Source organism: Oncorhynchus keta, chromosome 14 (genome assembly GCF_023373465.1).
Source record: "Oncorhynchus keta strain PuntledgeMale-10-30-2019 chromosome 14, Oket_V2, whole genome shotgun sequence".
NCBI lineage: Eukaryota > Metazoa > Chordata > Actinopteri > Salmoniformes > Salmonidae > Oncorhynchus > Oncorhynchus keta.
The window spans coordinates 52,163,034-52,183,254 of NC_068434.1; the positions used below are offsets into that span (position 1 = coordinate 52,163,034).

The 20,221-nt window shown below is 40.9% G+C and overlaps 2 protein-coding genes and 1 non-coding gene across 4 annotated transcripts; 1 reads left to right on the forward strand and 2 right to left on the reverse strand.

Moving 5' to 3' along the window:
- tti2 (TELO2 interacting protein 2) lies at positions 1-6,140 on the forward strand. 2 transcript variants are annotated; one of them, XM_035786432.2, is made up of 8 exons: positions 1-18; positions 585-1,293; positions 1,483-1,669; positions 1,783-1,875; positions 2,042-2,226; positions 2,378-2,521; positions 2,616-2,772; positions 5,833-6,140. In XM_035786432.2, the coding sequence occupies exons 2-8, from the start codon at positions 596-598 to the stop codon at positions 5,908-5,910; spliced, it is 1,542 nt and encodes a 513-aa protein (XP_035642325.1). In that variant the 5' UTR covers positions 1-18; positions 585-595; the 3' UTR covers positions 5,911-6,140. The 2 variants fall into 2 exon arrangements, with proteins under 2 accessions (XP_035642325.1, XP_035642324.1); XM_035786431.2 differs by lacking the exon at positions 1-18 and adding an exon at positions 99-478.
- Positions 6,141-6,208: 68 nt separating this feature from the next.
- Positions 6,209-9,805, reverse strand: mak16 (MAK16 homolog (S. cerevisiae)). Its single transcript, XM_035786433.2, has 10 exons — positions 9,638-9,805; positions 9,011-9,060; positions 8,754-8,863; positions 8,559-8,623; positions 8,318-8,469; positions 8,114-8,168; positions 7,858-7,932; positions 7,615-7,716; positions 6,882-6,947; positions 6,209-6,771 (listed from the first exon to the last, which is right to left on the reverse strand). The coding sequence occupies exons 1-10, from the start codon at positions 9,650-9,652 to the stop codon at positions 6,562-6,564; spliced, it is 900 nt and encodes a 299-aa protein (XP_035642326.1). The 5' UTR covers positions 9,653-9,805; the 3' UTR covers positions 6,209-6,561.
- An 8,262-nt stretch (positions 9,806-18,067) lies between these two features.
- Positions 18,068-18,163, reverse strand: LOC118394337 (small nucleolar RNA U13). The gene has a single exon (XR_004827754.1). It is a non-coding gene; the product is annotated as a small nucleolar RNA U13 (small nucleolar RNA).
- Between the last annotated feature and the right edge of the window lie 2,058 nt (positions 18,164-20,221).

Sequence of the window (20,221 nt, forward strand, 5' to 3'; positions counted from 1 at the left end):
GTCTACTCGCAAATTATGGTATGAAACGTTGATTTGAACCTTCCGACCAACTAGTGGATCAGACGGCGCCCCACTGATTAATATCGCGTGATTTCTGATGATTGTTGTCGATTATATCGACTGTTTGTTTCTGTATGGGGTGCACGTATCTGTTATAGCGTGAGCCAGAGAAGCTCCGCCTACTTCTCTCATTCCAGGAAGTATATTGCCGCGGTTTCGCCCTTCGTCAAATCATATGCTGCAAATCAAGAGTCCCTCTGCTATCAATACTAGAGCTATGAATACGAATGGCTATAAAGTATCACTCAACGGTGGCTAGCTTTAGTTTAACGCAGGTTTTATAGTATGTCTAGGTAGCGAGCTTGTTAGTCCATGTGGTCCCATCGTAAACGGCTAACTTTAGCTAGCTAGTTGACAGGTTTAACTTTTACGGATAAGCGTGCAATTTATTTTTTAGCTGGCACACATCTACAATAAGGTATGCTTTTGTGCTGAGTCAGAATTGTGAGCTGTGCCATTAATATTGCATGCATGTCTTCTATGTTTTATTGTCACAAAAACAACATAATTCCATCACCAAACAGATATTTCAAAGATGGACTTGTCCCATATGCTGCAAGACCTACAACAATGTAAGGCTCCTGAAGAGGGACATTCCCCAGCAGAACCTGATACGCTGCTCTCCCGTCCAGTGGCTGAGGTCCTGCTTCATGTCCAGGAGAAACTCAAGGCACCAGGACTTACCACAGACCAAAGTGGAGAAATCCTTCATATTGTGGAGCAGCTATTCAGACTGGGGGACAGACACTGGCTTTTTTCTGAGTGTTGCAGCAATCAGAGCACAGACTTGACAAGGGAGTATGTAGACTTTGTGAGCTCCCTGACACTGTATGCTGCTTTGCCATTGTGTGACAATGACAGTGGCACACTATCAGAGAGTTCCTTTGAGGCCATCCCGGCCCGAGCCTGTGTCGTGAGTTCAGTAGTCCTAGCCCTGGTACAAAGACTTGGGAATGGAGGAGAGGTTGTTTCCAGCCACTGCCAAGCCACCTCCTGGGTCTTCCTCACAGGTCCACTTGCCCCCCTCTTGTGTGTGTTTGCGTTGACTCATATGCAAGAGCAGGCATGGACCAGTGAGGCCTCCAGAACAGCTGCATCTAACCTCCTGGACACAGTGGTTCAGGCAGGGGACTGGGAGACCACCTCACAGCTTCTGTTTGGGAAGAACAACACAGAGCGCCAACCAGGAATCCTTGGCTCCATCTTGGAGATCCTGCAGTCTGATTTAAAAAGGTGAGTTCCATCATAATGACTTACTAGTAAATAGTGCAAGTTGAAATTATTCAGAACATTTCAAACACTTTAACCTCTGTGTTGTTGACCATATTTCATCAACAATCCCAATCTCAAAAATGAACATCCTTTGCATTAGATTTTCAATGCTGTGAATGTTCTAAATGTGTTGTTTATAATGTTTTGCAGGGATAGCTGGAAGCGAAACCAGGCCACTAAGCATGTATTTGCCTGGATCGTCATGCAGGTGGGCCGGCCGTGGCTGACCGACTATCTGGAGAAGGTTTTCCCCCCTTCACTGCTGATGTCAGATGATTACTGCACTGACAACCAAGTGCTGGGAGTACGCTGCCTGAATCACATTGTCCTCAATGTGGTGAGATGTACTATATCTCTCTGAACTTCCAGATAATGCCGTTATCTACAGTAATGGGTTGTAAAACTGTTTGGTGTTTTGTGTATCTGTTCAATTAACGTCTCCCCTTTCAGCCTGCTGCCGATCTCTGTCAGTACAACAGGGCCCAGGTGCTCTACCATGCCCTCTTCAACCACCTCTACACATCTGAGCCTCAGCTTATTGAGGTAATGCTGTGGCTTTCAATGGCATTAACAGCTTTTGTATGTACAATGCACCGACCAACATCTCATAATACACTTTGTATGTACTAGTTGAGCTGGTGACCAAGTAGCCTCATTCACATCATGGTATTCTATTGTTCCATATACTGTATCTTCCCCTCTGTCTCAGGTGGTCCTTCCATGCCTGATAGACCTTTTGCCTGTGTTGGAGAAAGACCCTGCTTGCACTGGGCTCCCCAGGAAACCTAACCGTTATGATGAGGTGCTGCGGCTGACCCTCACCCATATGGAGATGGAGCATACACTTGCACTTCGGAGTGTCTATGCCAAGTTTCTGGAACACTTCATTGAAAAGTGCGGTCTATCTCCTCTTGCTAACAATTAACTATTATTACATTGAGTATCTGTGAGAAATTGCATTTGTTGTGATCTGGTAAATGCCACTTTTTTAAATTTAAGAAATATCTAGGAAATTTACTTTTGGATTGTACTTTTCTTTTGTTAGGATGGGTATCGTCATTGTTCGCCATCTGAAACGATTGGAAAGAGTAATCATTGGGTATCTAGAGATCTCAGACGGTCCTGAAGAACAGACTAGACTAGCTATCCTGGATGCTTTAGAAAAGACCCTGCTCATCGCCTGGCCAAGGTTGTCATTACCCCCAGCAAATAAATTAGACTAATGGAAATCCCATCTCTGTTTTTGTTGTCATACTGAGTGTTTGTGTCCTCTGGACTTGCAGAATGGAGTGCCGTCTTTCCGCCCTGGTGCAGAGTCTGTTGAGGCTAGTGTGTGACCTGTCCACAGAGTCCATACCCCCAGCAGTGAGAGAGGAGCTTGTCACCAAGGCCACTCATTGTCTGCTGCTGTTGGACCACTGCACCCAGGGCAAGCTCAAGGTAGGCATAAAACAGTTTCACTACTACTCAGGGTGTTGAGTTGGCTTTTAACCTCCAAGTATATTTCCTGTTGAATACAACTTGGCAATAATCAGAAATTGATTTAGGGCTTGATTCAATGCATTGTGCTGAAGAGCTGCACTAAAGTGTATTAGGTATATAAAGGCAACGTTTCAGCGCTAGCGGAGACTGCATTCACGGTAAACGCTACATACGTCAGCTCAATCCTAAAATTACCTTTACATTTCAATCTAGCAATAAAGCTGATTTTCAGCGATACTGATTGATATGAGCCCCTAGAGCAGCCATATTCAACAGATCCGGACCCAGAACTGGGTCAATACGGACTACGAGTCCTGCATATACAGTGCATTCATGAAGTATTCAGACCCCTTTTTCAAAATTATGTTATAGCCTTCTAAAATTGATTAAATTGCTTTTTCCCCCCTTAATGTACACTACCCTATAATGACAAAGCAAAAACTGTTTTATTATTTTTGCAAATTTGTAATAAAAATCAGATCACATTTAAGTAGGTATTCAGACCCTTCAATCAGTACTTTGTTGAAGCACCTTTGGCAGCAATTACAGCATCGAGTCTTATTGGGTATGACACTACAAGCTTGGCACACCTGTATTTGGGGAGTTTCTCCCATTCTTCTCTGCAGATCCTCTCAAGCTCTGTCAGGTTGGATGGAGAGCGGTGCTCAGCTTTTTTCAGGTCATTCCACAGATGTTCTGGCTGTGCCACTCAAGGACATTCAGAGACTTGTCCTGAAGCCACTCCTGTGTTGTCTTGACTGTGTGCTTAGGGTCGTTGTTCTGTTGGAAGGTGAACCTTGGCCCCAGTCTGAGGTCCTGAGCCCTCTAGAGTAGCTTTTCATCAAGGATCTCTGTACTTTGCTCCGTTCATCTTTCCTTGATTCTGACTAGTCTCCCAGTCTCTGCCTCTGAAACATATCCCCACAGCACCACTATAGAGATGGTGCTAGGTTTCTTCCCGACGTGACGCTTGGCATTCAGGCCAAAGAGTTCAATCTTGGTTTCATCAGACTAGAGAATCTTGTTTCTCGTGATCTAAGTGTCTTTTGGCAAACTCCAAGCGGGCTGTCATGTGCCTTTTACTGATTGGTGGAGGGCTGCAGAGATGGTTGTCCTTCTGGAAGGTTATCCCATCTCCACAGAGGAACTCTGTCAGTGACCATTGGGTTCTTGGTCACCTCCCTGACCAAGGCCCTTCTCCCTTGATTGCTCAGTTTGGACGGGCGGCCAGATCTAGGAAGAGTCTTCCAAATCATGTCCAATCAAGATGTAGAAACTTCTCAAAGATGATCAATGGAAACAGGATGCACCTGAGCTCAATTTCAAGTCTCATAGCTCAGGGATAGCATATTATGTAAATAAGGTATATTTAATAAATTAGCAAACATTTCTACAAACCCGTTTCTGGTTTATCATTATGGAGTATTGTGTATAGATGAGATTTTTTAAAATTCCATTTTAGAATAAGGCTAACCTAACATGTGGAAAAAAGTTGAGGGGTCTGAATACCTAGTGTGTGTGTATATATAGATATACATTCATTTTTATCAGTCTGGCTTTTAGCTGCTGTTGTAGTCGTAAAAGGTGCCATTTTGAAATGTGGTAGTGCATGGGCAGTTTACCTCGTTATGTAATTTACTGACAGACCTTAGAGCTATTCATAACCTGTCAAATATTCAGAGCTAGGTGGGTAAATTAGGCTAACCAGCTATCTTGTAGTTAACATGGTCAGATTACACCGTGTTTGTTCACAGGCCACGACCACAAGCCCCCCCCCCCATTTGATTTTGTTGAGTCATTCGGATGACACTGTAGAATGTGTAGAATTGCAAGAAATTTGCTTTAAAATGTATACATTTTCTCTGCCAACAAGGGTGTGAACAGTTTGGGGTTAAATGTGTTGCGAGATGGGGGTTTGTTACTTTGTCAAAGAATGACAATATCCAGCTGCACCTTTGCCACCTAGGACTGGACCTTCTCAAATTGTAGTTAAATACCCCTCTAGCTTAACTAGTAATACATTTATGTATTTCAAGTTGTGTATGATATAAATCTGAGCTCAGAACTTCTGAGATAAAGGGGCAAGTTATTGCCACTTACACTGAACAGAAATGCAACTTATGTGTTGGTCCCATGTTTCATCAGCTGAAATAAACGATCACAAAAAGATTACTTCTCTTATTGTTGTGAACAAATTAGTTTACATCCCTGTTTGAGCATTTGTCCTTTACCAAGAGATAATCCATCCACCTGACAAGTGTAGCATATCAAGAAGCTGATTGAACAGCATGATCATTACACAGATTCACCTTGTGCTAGTGACAACGGTACTCTAAAATGTGTAGTTTTGTCACAACGCCACACCCATCTCAAGTTGAGGGAGTGGGAAATTGACATGCTGACCGCAAGAATGTCCACCAGAGCATTTCATTTCTGTACCTTAATTAAGCCGCCTCCGAAGTTTTTGAAAATTTGGCAGTACGCCCAACCAGTCTTACCACTTGATGGCAACAGAGTGCCCCATGGTGGCGGTGGGATTATGATATACGCTAACAAGGAACACAATTGTATTTTGCCAATGGCAATTTGAGTGCTCAGATACTGTGATGAGATCGAGGCCCATTGTCGTGCCAGTCATCCACTGCCATTATCTCACGTTTCAGCATGATAATGCGAGGCTCCATGTCGCAAGGATCTGTACACAATTCCTGGAAGCTGAATGTGACAGTCCTTCCATGGAATGCTCTGGGTCAATGTGTGCAACAGTATGTTCCTGTCAATATCCAGCAACTTCTCACAGCCATTGAAGTGTGGGACAACATTCCACAATCAATGTGTTCAACTCTGTGAAGATGTCATGTCAGATACTGACTGGGTTTCTGATGAATGTATTCCCAGTCATGTGAAATCCATAGATTAAAGGCCTACTTTATTTCAATTGAGTTCATAAGAAAATCAGTCAGTTTGAAATAGTTGTATTTTTGTTCAGTATATTAATGGTAACTATTCTTTCTTCAGATGCTTCTAAAGGATGTCGACAGCAGCTGCACCTATGTGCTGAGATGCATAGAGACAGTCACAATGGCCCAAAGATGACATATCTACAGTGTTCATTCCTCCATTGGAAATTAAACCCATGGATATCTGGAACAGTGATATGATCAAGATGAATGTGGTTAATTGAGCAGGACTGACAGAACCTGGATCATCATCTATGTAGTCTGGCAATATAAGACTGACCCAAGTGCTATTATACAGTAAACTGACATGTTCCATTCTGTGTGTCATGGATCCACTGTATTTATTAAACCATCGCTGGCTGGGGAGATTTGGTAAGTCATTCTTTATCAAACAGCAGAAACTCTTTTTCAGCCAGGTTTAAGACATTACACTATTGTCAGGCTACTCGAGATTGAGATTTATTCATTTGAACAAATGGGCAGAAGAGGACCTGTATGTGGAAAAACTGAATTTAAGACAGCAAATAATTAGAAATGGCTTTAATGGTGGGTCTAAATTTGCTTATTTCAGACTTGTGAAAATTGAATGGGGTCAAGTCTGATCACAGGATTTACGCCCCATCCTCATAATCCACCCAGGAGAGATACATTGACAAATTACTGGAAGTACAGTCCCATTAGGCAAAACATGCTTGACAGCATACCAGTAGTAATCGTTCCAGACAACATAACCAGGTTAACCTTCCAAACTAAGAAAGGCCTAGAGTCCATGTCAGTGGAAGTCTGACTATGTTGCCTTGCTTTTGGGGACAGGCTCCATCTCCTGTTCATACTCAATCTCCACATAGGCCCTTTTCTTCCTGAATACAGCGCCTTTGAGGGGCATCTTTCCTTTGGAGCCTGAGGCCTCAGGCTCCTCTTCCATCTCTTCTTCAGACTCATCCTCTTCACTGGATTCTTCATGTTCATCGCTGCCTGCCTTCAGATTGTCCATGTCCTTCCAAATGAGACATGTATAGTCTTAAAGCATATCAAGCAATATCACACCCTATTAGTCAAAATGTGAGTGATCTTTAGATGTGATCATGCTATATATTTTTAAGTTACCTCAAAGTCACTGAGATCGCTCTCTTCTATTTCATCCGCAGCAACAAATTCTTTCTTTCCAACATCCTGCAAACACATTCACTTGATTAAAATACATCAGATGGAATTGGGCCTCCTACTTGGGTTTCATTTTGATCAGTGCCAATGTCCTGCACCAGACGCTGCCCAATAAACAAGAGGTATCTTATTGGTTGTGCTGAAAGGAACACTTGCAGTCCAAGGACCAGTCTAAACTTAAGTTCAGAAGATAGTTCTTAAGTGCAATTACTCAATATCTTAAGATTGAATGATTATCTTAAGATGTGTTTCTAATCAACCTATCAAGCAATGGCAATCATGTTAGCATATTTCATACTGAGATTACTGTTCTAAAACATGTTCTTGGGTTTGAAATAAGCAATAATGAAACTTTCAAATGAAGTTTGAGTGAATTAAACATGTTCAATTGCTTTCATGAGCTTATTCTCTCACTGCCCTGAGTTTAATACAAGGTTTATCTACCTTGGAATTAAGAACATATCCAATAACTATTTAAGAAACATTTCTTAACTTGTTGCTTAAAGAGAAACATACATAATGCAATAATATTTCCAAGAACCTTTTGAGGAATAGCAACTTTGCTTAACTTTCTTCATAAGTCTATAGTTAAGGAACAAATGGCAGTTAAGACATTTCTTAATTTTGTTAATCTGGGCCCTGCTCAATAGAAACTCGATTAAGGAGCCGTTTTCACCTCATCATCCTCCTCCTCCTCTGAGTCAGTCTCACTCTCCTCATCCTGGTGCTCCAGTGCCTTATCAAAGGCATGGATGGGGAAGTTGTAGATGTCACCATACTGAAAGAAATAGAACATTAATACTCAATCTCCTGTTATGAACATACCATTTGTCTCATGCAGTTTTACTTTGTCTGAAAGTATTCTTCAGGTGGTGACAAATTGTGGAGTGATTGACACTGTACATAATCATATATTTACCGTTCCTTGTTTCAGTCTCTCCAGCAGTTCTTTCTCTATTGCGTTATCAAGCTGTGCAGCAATCAGGGCCTTTTCCTGTAAAACAATAGAATATGAATCTCATGCTTAGATCACATGACATTTTTGTAAATCATACCCTTTGACAGGAACTCTTGAGTCGCCAATGCCTTACGGTCTATTCACCAACACTCCTTGGAGCATAACAGTTGAATGCCAAGGACAAAAACACTACTGAACTGTTTAACTAAGTACGTACCTCTTTCCTTTTCTCTCTTGCCTCCACCTTTCTGCTAAGGGGGACCAGTTTCCTCCTGAAAGATCATACATTTACAGTTCACACATCATTTAAATAACAAAAAAATACAATTTGACCTTTACAAGCTAAAGGAAACCAAACTAATTTCTGCAAAGATCAGTTTGAGTGTGTGAAAGGAATGGTGTATATAGGTTGGATGCTTACTGTCGTTTGAGTGTGAGCTTGCGGATACGGATGAGGTACTGTGTGATCTTTGTGAAGCGCTGTTTACATTTGTGTCTGATGAAACGGTGCCAATAGATCAAGTTCTGGTCAATCTGTTCCAGAGCCTTCTCATAGTTCTTACTAAGTTTCACCTACGAGACAAAGTTGAAGTTAAAGAAAATACATCAAATATAAACCAATGTCTATTAACAGACAGTTCTTTAGTTCTATTGTCACTTACCTTCTCCCACATTCGGGCAGGGAAGGCTGCCCTCTCAATAACCTTCATATATAAGAAACATTGACCTAAGAAAAAAGGTAAGCAGATACATTAAACCTCAATTTGCATTGTAATCTCAATACCCTTAACTACTAAAAACATACTTCCTGGTGTAGCTAAATATTTTTGATACTTATTTCACAGGAGACAACGTACCTTTCTCCTCTCTTATAGTTGCATACTGACTGTTTGCTAATGGGCAAGATGACCTATTACAAAGCCCAGTTATATTGTATTCATTCCGGCAGAAGTTCTGAACCTTTGTCCTATTAAAAGACCAACAGAAACATTATTTTGTAAGTTAACCACCTTATCTTGATAGCTACAACAAATGAGCTGGCGTTAAAAGCAATGAATGGGTTCCACATCCACACACTTGTGAAAAGATGAAACTTCAACAGTGGGTAACTTACTTGACTTTGAAGGAACAGAACGCTCTGTTTCCTATGACATCCCAGATAACCTAGAAATTACGTGTTCGATTAGTTACCTGGTCACTTTCCTCCAAAACCATCTACCAAATATCTAACTAGGGGCAATTGTACGGTAACAGTGATGCTTAGACTGATTTTTTACTTAAAAATGTAGTTTGTGCCATCGTTTGATTCTGTCCTGTTACTACGCAGGTTAATACATTTTTGCTAAATGTATAGTAGATTTTTTTTCCACAGCAGTCCTTGTGTATAGTTTGTTTTACTTTGCAATCTTCGGTTTTTGCTTGACATACATTTTAAAGGAAAATAATATTGAGTCTCAGCATCACTCAATCACCCTGGAATTGACCCAGCTAGCAAATTTAGCCTGTTTGCTAGGTATATGGCAGAATACACATTGAGCAAGCTAACTGGCAAACCAACAAGCTGACATTTTATGTATCATTGTTAGTCGTTGAAAGATTAGATAATCTATGTGAATGCATAATTACAAGTCAATATTGTAGCTACAAGTGTAAAATAAACTGATGTCCAGAACTCGCTAGATAACGCGTGGCGTCGACACAATCGTGTCGGACATCAGCTAGCTGGTATCTCTTCACTTACATCGTCGTGCTGCATTTTTAGTTCCCCACACGAGTGTTGTGAATTCTCCGATTGTTTTAAATATATATATATATTTTTATAAACTCCAAATAGTACAACTTTACAGGCTAGGTGTAGTTAGGTTTTATCTCAGTACAACCACATGGAACAATAGGAAACGGACGTTATTTTTTTTTTTTACAGTTGTATTGCTGGATCGCAAACGTGAGGTGCCTACACCGCCACCTACTGTACTGGAGTGTGAGGACATTCACGGGGTGGTGGACCGAAGCCTTAAAACGTGAAGTTGATCGATTTCCGTCGATGTAGGGGCTGATTTTTTTTGTGTGACATTAACATATTTTGACTATAAAATATGTTGGCACCTTCAATTATTGCAATTTATGTTTATAAAAAGTATATTCCAACACTCGGACGCTCAGGCAAATATGCCGAACGCCTAAACATGGAACCAATCAGAACTCCCGTACCAACCCGTCATGACGAAGTCAACCAATGGCATGCTTATACTGCAAAAAATGGGTTTCCCGGACAGGTTCTTAGCTTGGGTGGGACTGCTGTACGGGGATATCACCAGCAAAATCCTTGTAAACGGGCATTTGTCAAAAGCAGTGGGAGTACACTGCGGCGTCCGTCAGGGCTGTCCCGGGGAGTGGGGGGGATGACCGCCAAGTGCGTATTTTACATGGACGACGTCAACATTTTATGCACTGACCTTTTATCCGTCGACAGGACTCTGGACAGGTCTGACTGGTACGGATGAGCCTCTGGGGCGAGACTGAACAGAGACAAGACAGAGGCCCAATTCTTCGGACCGTGGGCAGACCCAGACTTGACCAGACTACCTTTGACAGTTAAACTGACGGACATAAGGGTACTGGGGGTAAAGTTTGACCAGGAGGGAGGAGGGAGTGGGAACTGGAGTGGGATCCTGGGGACAGTAAGACAGAGACTGGGTTTTTGGGGACTATGACAGCTGACTTTTGAGGGCAAGGTTTTAATCATTAAAGCTGTGATTTTACCTGTGCTTTTATTAATCAGTTCTGTTTTTATCCCCCGAAGGAGTATTTTAGCCCTGGAGCGGATGCTCTTCTACATTCTGTGGGGAAGCAAGTGGGAGAGGCTGAGGAGGGAGGTGGTCAAGAGGCCCAGGTCCAAGGGGGGGAAAGGCTTGCCTGACCTCTACTTGTTCCTGGGCAGCCGCTATACAGCGTTACATCTGACTCTTGCCACCTCCCCGGTCAATAACAAGACACAGGTTCTGGCTGGGATCTTACCTCAGGACACTGAGGCTGATCCCAGTCGACCTGCGAGCCCCAGTCTCTTTCCTGCTCCCCACCCACTACGTCCAGCTCCAGAAATTTTTAAGACATTTCAAACTGGAAAAGGAAGCAGTCACGGTTTTAACTAAACACCGCTCTCTTCTCTCTCTTGTGCAGGAACGGGAACCAGTGTGTCCAGTGCGCGGGCTCGCTATAGGCGAGCCCACAACAGTCTGGCGCAACGTGGCCCATCCTGCTCTCCTGAATCGGCATCGGGACCAGTCCTGGATGGTCGCCCACGAGATCCTCCCGGTCAGGGCCGTTATGCACTCACGGGGCTGGCGAGGACATCCGCGTGCCCCCGACCGGGCTGCGGCCAAGAAGAGTCGGTGAGGCACATGCTCTGGGAGTGCAGAGCCGCCAGGGACCTGTGGAAGGAAGCAGGCCCCCTGATCACCTCGTGTCTGCCAGCAGGGGAGGACCTAACACCTCAGCTCGTGCTGTACGGGGTGGGCCGAAGGCCCATTCCACCGAAGGCCTTCACCAAGTTCTGGCCCACCCTCACGTGTCTGAAGGAAGCACTGTGGTCCTCCCGTAACCTGCTGGTAGCAAAAAGCGTAGAGACCACCCCCCAGGCAGTGGCCATGGTAGCCACGGAAGCCCTGGGGTGGTACGAAAGGAAGGGGGCCTCGACCCCAGGCGAAGGGTCCCCCACAGCACCCTAGGTCCCGGCGGCCACGGCCTGACAGCGCTGCGGCACCTAGGGCGATGCACCTAGGGGAGGGATCTCCTCTGGGCCCCGAAAGATGGGACGATGGTCTATTCAGGAGAGCAGGATGAGGCGAGCTTGATAAGGACTCACCCCGCTCCTGTACAAGCGATTGAAGACAGCCTTTTAACAAAGTGACTTTTTAACATGTTTCTAACGTCTTAAAAATGTTTTATCTTTGTTAAATCATTTCTTACACATTTTAAAAGGCTTTTACAGATTTGATGTTTTTACAAAGAAAGTATTTTTATTCATAGTTGTTGTCATTGGTTTTAACAACACGTACTTTTAACAAATTTAAATGTAAATTTCAAATGCTGTGTTTTATGCTTTGTTGCCGTTTTTATGTGTATAAATGATTAAATTAATGTATGAGCTGTTTTTAAAGGAATTGTGCAAATAAAACTTTTCCAAAAGAAAAAAAAATGGCATGCTTATATCTACGATGTAAACACAGCCTCTTGTGAAAACGTGAGCTGCTGTCTGATTGAAGGAGAACATAATCTTGCTAGCTAGCGCCCAGAATGAAGTACTACACGTATCTGTTTTCGAGTGCACTAGAAATATGTCGCATGCAATACTAATTGTCTTGATTGTATGAAGAGGTAACACTCCTTTGACCATTTAGCCAATCTATGAAAAGCTAGCCAATGTTAGACTAGCCTAGCCCGCTACTTTAAATGTCAATTTATGTTTCATTAGCTATCCCTGTCAGTAAATTCAATTGCTGAATCATGTTTTGGCATGATTATTTTTGTCTCATTTCAAGTACCTCGCTGCAGGCTTAAATTAACATTCAATCATATACTTAGCATAGAAACCCAAATAAAAGCATGCAGATAGACAGATGTGTCATGTATGCCAGAATGGAGGTTTAAAAACGACAACTGCATATTAGCCAATACATATGGCATAGCCTACACATATAGCATTGTGCTCTGCAATAAGATAACCAGTTTGATTTCTAATGAGATGAGATGAGTTCTCAAATAGCAGCTGCCCAAAACCAAGGTGGGCATGCATTGGAATGTAAAATGGAGAATGATAAAAAGCCTGTAAGATTATATAAAATGCAGTTGGGAAATGAATGTTTGCGTTTCAAATATTACATGTTCAGTGTATTTAGGTGGTTTAAATTATTAACTTTCCTACTAACCTTTAAAGAAACTCTTGCCAAATCCATTTGTTATTCTGCTATGACCGAGTGAGACTTGTTTCATGCATATACTGAACCAGTCAAAAATTTGGACACACCTACTCAATCCAGTGTTTCTTTTACCACACATGCGGAGATCATCCGTTCACCTACTCTGCGTCTCACAAAGACATGGCGGTTGGAACCAAAAGTCTCACATTTGGACTCAGACCAAAGAACAGATTTCTACCGGTCTAATGTCCATTGCTCGTGTTTCTTGGCCCAAGGCAACTCTCTTCTTCTCATTAGTGTCCTGAACAGTTGATGTTGAGATGTGTCTGTTAATTGAACAATGGAAATGCTACCAAATACTAATTGAGTGTATGTACAGTACAGTGCCTTGCGAAAGTATTCGGCCCCCTTGAACTTTGCGACCTTTTGCCACATTTCAGGCTTCAAACATAAAGATATAAAACTGTATATTTTTGTGAAGAATCAACAACAAGTGGGACACAATCATGAAGTGGAACGACATTTATTGGATATTTCAAACTTTTTTAACAAATCAAAAACTGAAAAATTGGGCATGCAAAATTATTCAGCCCCTTTACTTTCAGTGCAGCAAACTCTCTCCAGAAGTTCAGTGAGGATCTCTGAATGATCCAATGTTGACCTAAATAACTAATGATGATAAATACAATCCACCTGTGTATAATCAAGTCTCCGTATAAATGCACCTGCACTGTGATAGTCTCAGAGGTCCGTTAAAAGCGCAGAGAGCATCATGAAGAACAAGGTACACACCAGGCAGGTCCGAGATACTGTTGTGAAGAAGTTTAAAGCCGGATTTGGATACAAAAATATTTCCCAAGCTTTAAACATCCCAAAGAGCACTGTGCACGCGATAATATTGAAATGGAAGGAGTATCGGAACACTGCAAATCTACCAAGAACTGGCCGTCCTTCTAAACTTTCAGCTCATACAAGAAGAAGACTGATCAGAGATGCAGCCAAGAGGCCCATGATCACTCTGGATGAACTGCAGAGATCTACAGCTGAGGTGGGAGACTCTGTACATAGGACAACAATCAGTCGTATATTGCACAAATCTGGCCTTTATGGAAGAGTGGCAAGAAGAAAGCCATTTCTTAAAGATATCCATAAAAAGTGTTGTTTAAAGTTTGCCACAAGCCACCTGGGAGACACACCAAACATGTGGAAGAAGGTGCTCTGTTCAGATGAAACCAAAATTGAACTTTTTGGCAACAATGCAAAACGTTATGTTTGGCGTAAAAGCAACACCCTGAACACACCATCCCCACTGTCAAACATGGTGGTGGCAGCATCATGGTTTGGGCCTGCTTTTCTTCAGCAGGGACAGGGAAGATGGTTAAAATTGATGGGAAGATGGATGGAGCCAAATACAGGACCATTCTGGAAGAAAACCTGATGGAGTCTGCAAAAGACCTGAGACTGGGACAGAGATTTGTCTTCCAACAAGACAATGATCCAAAACATAAAGCAAAATCTACAATGGAATGGTTAAAAAAATAAACATATCCAGGTGTTAGAATGGCAAAGTCCAGACCTGAATCCAATCGAGAATCTGTGGAAAGAACTGAAAACTGCTGTTCACAAATGCTCTCCATCCAACCTCACTGAGCTCGAGCTGTTTTGCAAGGAGGAATGGGAAATAATTTCAGTCTCTCGATGTGCAAAACTGATAGAGACATACCCCAAGCGACTTACAGCTGTAATCGCAGCAAAAGGTGGCGCTACAAAGTATTAACTTAAGGGGGCTGAATAATTTTGCACGCCCAATTTTTCAGTTTTTGATTTGTTAAAAAAGTTTAAAATATCCAATAAATGTCATTCCACTTCATAATTGTGTCCCACTTGTTGTTGATTCTTCACAAAAAATACAGTTTTATATATTTATGTTTGAAGCCTGAAATGTGGCAAAAGGTCGCAAAGTTCAAGGGGGCCGAATACTTTCGCAAGGCACTGTAAACCACTGGGAATGTGATTGAGTGTATGTAAAGTTCTTGACATTTTCCAGATTGACTAACATTTCTCTTTGCTTATTTGAGCTGTTCTTGCCATAATATGGACTTGGATTTTTACCAAATTGGGCAATGTTCTGTATACCAACCACCCCTACCTAGTCATATAACAACTGATTGGCTCAAACGCACTAAGAAGGAAAGAAATTCCACAAATGAACTTTTAACAAGACGCACCTGTTAATTGAAATACATTCCAGGTGACTACCTCATGAAGCTGGTTGAGATAATGCCAAATACAACACTTTTTTGGTTACTACGTGATTCCTTATGTGTTATTTCATGGTTTTGGTGTCTTCACTATTATTCTACAATGTAGAAAATAGTAAAAAAAAAAAAAAAACCCTGGAATGAGTAGGTGTGTCCAAACTTTTGACTGGTACTTTACATACAAACAATGAACACCATCAACTAATATTTCACCATTTATTCAGTAAGAAGACAAATTGCAAAGGTGTCAGGCAGTATTTGAAGTATCTAAATATTGTGTAACCAACCAATGTATGTCTGTATGAATGAAATTAGTGGGTCCTGCCATGATCACGATTAGATGTACACTAGTTGTCAGTGGTGTAAAGTACTTACGTAAAAATCCTTTAAAGTACTACTTAAGTAGTTTTTTGGAGTATCTGTACTTTACTATTTATATTTTTGCCTACTTTTACTTTACTACATTCCTAAAGATAACAATGTACTTTTTACCCATACATTTTCCCTGACAGCCAAAAGTATTCATTACATTTTGACAGGAAAATGGTCCAATTCACACTTATCAAGAGAACATCCCTGGTCATCCCTACTGCCTCTCATCTGGCGGACTCACTAAACACAAATGCTTTATTGGTTAATTATGTCTGAGTGTTGGAGTGTGCCGCTGGCTATCCGACAATAAAAAAATAACTGGAAAATTGAGCCGTCTGGTTTGCTTAATATAAGGAATTTGAAATGGCTTATACTTTTGATACTTAAGTACATTTTCGCAGTTGCATTTACTTTTTATCCTTAAGTATATTTCAAACCAAATACTATTAGACTTTTACTCAAGTAATATTTTACTGGGTGACTTTCACTTTTACTTGAGTTATTTTCTATTAAGGTATCTTTACTTTTACTCAACTATGACAATGGAGTACTTTTTTTCCACCACTGCTAGTTGTCCTATAGATTTTTGTAGTCTTAAATTATTACTTGAAATAAATTGAAAGCTAAAATGCATGTGACCGAACGTACAGTTGAAGTTTCACGTTTACATACACTTAGGTTGGTTGGAGTCATTAAAACTAGTTTTTCAACCACTCCACACATTTCTTGTTAATTAACTATAGTTTTGGCAAGTCGGTTAGGACATTTACTTTGTGCATGACACAAGTCATTTTTCCAACAATTGTTTACAGACAGATTATTTAATTTATAATTCACTGTGTCACAATTCCAGTGGGTCAGACGTTTACATACACTAACTTCACTGTGCCTTTAAACAGCTTGGAAAATTCCAGAAAATTATGTCATGGCTTTAGAAGCTTCTGATAGGCTATTTGACATCCTTTGAGTCAATTGGAGGTGTACCTGTGGATGTATTTCAAGGCCTACCTTCAAACTCAGTGCCTCTTATCTTGACATCATGGGAAAATTAAAAGAAATCAGCCAAGTCCTTGTAGGTGACCAAATACATATTTTCCACCATAATTTGCAAATAAATTCATAAAAGATCCTACAATGTGATTTTCTGGATTTTTTTCCCTCATTTTGTCTGTCATAGTTGAAGTGTACCTATGATGAAAATGACAGGCCTATCTCATCTTTTTAAGTGGGAGAACTTGCACAATTTGGTGGCTGACTAAATGCTTTTTTGCCCCACTGTATATCCACAGTAAAACGTATATCCACAGTAAGGAAGAAGCCACCGCTCCAAAACCGCCATAAAAAAAGCCAGACTACGGTTTGCAACTGCACATGGGGACAAAGATTGTACTTTTTGGAGAAATGTCTTCTGGTCTGATGAAACAAAAATAGAACTGTTTGGCCATCATGACCATCGTTATGTTTTGAGGAAAAAGGGGGAGGCTTGCAACAAGAAGAACAAGCCAAAGAACACCATCTCAGCCGTGAAGCACGGGAGTCGGCAGCGTCATGTTGTGGGGATGCTTTGCTGCAGGAGGGACTGGTGCACTTCACAAATTAGATGATGATCATAGAAAATGATGTGAATATATTGAAGCAACATCTCAAGACATCTGTCAGGAAGTTAAAGCTTGGTTGCAAAGGGTTCTTCCAAATGGACAACGACCCCAAGCATCTTTCCAAAGTTGTGGCAAAATGGCTTAAGGACAACAAAGGCAAGGTATTGGAGTGGCCATCACAAAGCCCTGACCTCATTCTCATAGAAGATTTGTGGGCAGAACTGAAAAAGCATGTGCGAGCAAGGAAGCCAACAAACCCGACTCAGTTACTCCAGCTCTGTCAGGCGGAATGAGACAAAAATGTTGACCCAAGTTAAAAAATGTTAAAGGCAATGCTACCAAATACTAATTGAGTGTATGTAAACCACTGGGAATGTGATTGAGTGTATGTAAACCACTGGGAATGTGATGAAAGAAATAAAAGCTGAAATAAATCATTCTCTCTACTATTATTCTGACATTTCACATTCTTAAAATAAATGATCCTAACTGACCTAAGACAGGGAATTTTTACTAGGATTAAATATCAGGAATTGTGAAAAACCGAGTTTAAATGTATTTGGCTAAGGTGTATGTAAACTTCCGATTTCAATTGTATGTTCGACCTAGCATAGCATCATTCGGGATTGGGTCGTGGGAGGGGTTCAAGTGCGTCGTAGGTTGACATTTTTGGCATGTAATAAATGAATCCATTATAGTGTCAGTCAGCCCCTTAAAACTGACCAGATTTAAGATCTTTATAAAACTAAATGTTCTGAAGCTGAGGTTTTATTTTGTACTTATTATTTCGGCCCATATTTTACACCGCTATTCTCTATTGGGTTGTAACAACTCGGGCACGTTGTTTTAGTAGTTCACGAAGCCAAAAACGCGTGGGAACCCCAAAAACGAATTAAAGCCTCAGCTGTATTTACCCTTCAGCGAAAACTGCTTGTGTGCAGAGGTTAACCAAAAATCGAACCTTTCAATGTTTCGAATATCGGTCACATTTTTTTAACCATTTAATGAAACCCTGGTTCATGATCAGACGGCTGAGGTGCATTGCGTAACAATGAGGTCACACCTGTCACAGAAACACTATGACGCTCCCGATCATCACATTAATGAACCGAAGGATCAATGTTGGTAGAGGTCCCAAAAGTATTAGAGGAATGCTCATAGTCTTTTACAAACTGGTTTGGAAACAAAGTCCACGTTTTCATGTATAATTAACTACATTAAACGATCAGTACAAAAATATAATTACAATTTCTCAACATGAAAGAAGCTCAAATGTTTGTGAATTTCCAATAAAGTACAGCAAACCGTCAGTAGTTCGCATTATAATATATTCACAAATGATGCATTATGGGACATTGGATATAGTTGGCAGAGAGGAAGAGGCGACGCGAGAGCGAAAAAATCCGTCTTCTCCAGCAGGTGCCGTTTTTTAGTTTTTGTATGGAGGTCAATGAAAGTGAATTTGGTTAACAACACATCTTATGGCCTATTTGCTATGTGTGGCTTATTTGATCGAATATATGTTTCGTAATGATTAGGTTGTTTAGAGTTTACTGATAAATCTGGGACTCGTAAACTTTGAGGAAAAACATTTATCGGAGTTGTGCCTCGTCGTCATTAGTTACCACAGTCATAACGTCATACACCTCGCCTATTTTCGCAATTTATCTTCTTAAATTGTGATTTTAAACCTTAACCTCACTGTTAACTTTATGCCTAACACTAACCTCAAATAAAAAACACATTTTCGTTTTCATGAATTTTACAGACTATTTTGATTTTGGCTGTAGTAACTAATGGGCACCGTTGAGCCGGTTTTTCACGCGAGTATATGCTCTCTCATTGGCTAGAATGTGCCCACCTGATCTTGCCTCCTCCCGACTGCCTCTATTTTTTTAAGACATGTATTTTCATTGTTAGAGTGGCTAGTAGAGTATCTGGTCAATATAATGGATAATATGTGTAGTTGCTCTGTCCCTTGACATCCAAATCGACCAATAGCCCCTCCTCCCTAGATCTAAAGGGTTTAGAGAGGTGTAAAATCAGTGACACGTCTTCTTTACATTATACGACCTCATGCTATGGAAAAAAAGAGGTTTCTTATTTACTTGTTTTTATGCTCGTTCATAACCAACCGGGAAGGGGGTAATTACAGTTGGGAAGTTGTAAATACCAGTTGGATGCATTCACATGCTCTGAACTCGTTGAGAAACGCTGATTGGCTAATGGCCAACAACCTAGTGTCAACCATAACCAAAAGTACAACTATCATGCTTGTAAAGAAATTATGGTGCTAAAAAAAACGAATTAATAGAGTGCTTTTCATAAATAAAGTGTTGTTGTAATTACCATAGTAAGTGATGTCAGAGGTCAGCATGTGGGAGAAGTCAGTGCTCAGTGTTGGAAGATGAGTTTCCCACTAGTAATTACCAGTTGAAGGGGCATTCAAATGCGCAATGTAGTGATTTTGTCTGTGTGTGTGTGTAAATGTATGGAGATTCTTCCTCCCCCTGGTTTAACGACATTCAGGTGCGCCAGTCGTATGTGGTAAATACCACTTTCTCACTTTGTTATGAACGCAGCACTAGTGCCTAAGAAAACTCAAGTGAGACAAGATTAGGATCTGAAAACAAGAAACATGACATCCTTCCTCTCAGCCTTACCCTACGATGGCAGACGTAAAAGTGACAAGTGGCAGAACCGGATCTGAGGGCCTAGTTCCTTGACTATTGTTTTCGCTCATGATGTGCTAAAGTATTGATAAAGTAATCATCTAATAAATTATACAAGTTTGACAATATCTTGCTGCTAAATACACAGCAATCCTATAATTCATATTATATATGTAATTCTATTGCTAAGTATTTCTCAGAGTTAGCATGACAGAGGGAATGGCTAGCTAGTATTTGTGTTTTGCAACACTCAATGTTATGAGAGCTTTTCCATGGACCCCATTTGGACTACTACACCCCGCTACACAAACAATCGACAATCTTCCAAGGTTGTTAAAATTAAACATAACATTAAAACATATGACATACTTGTTTTAATATTCAGAGTAGTCTTTAATTATAAAATGTCCTTACAGAATTATGTAACATTAAAGTGTTTGTGCCAAATGACAAACTGTAACCATTTTCATTATTCAAAAATAATGCATTAGGTATATTAACTG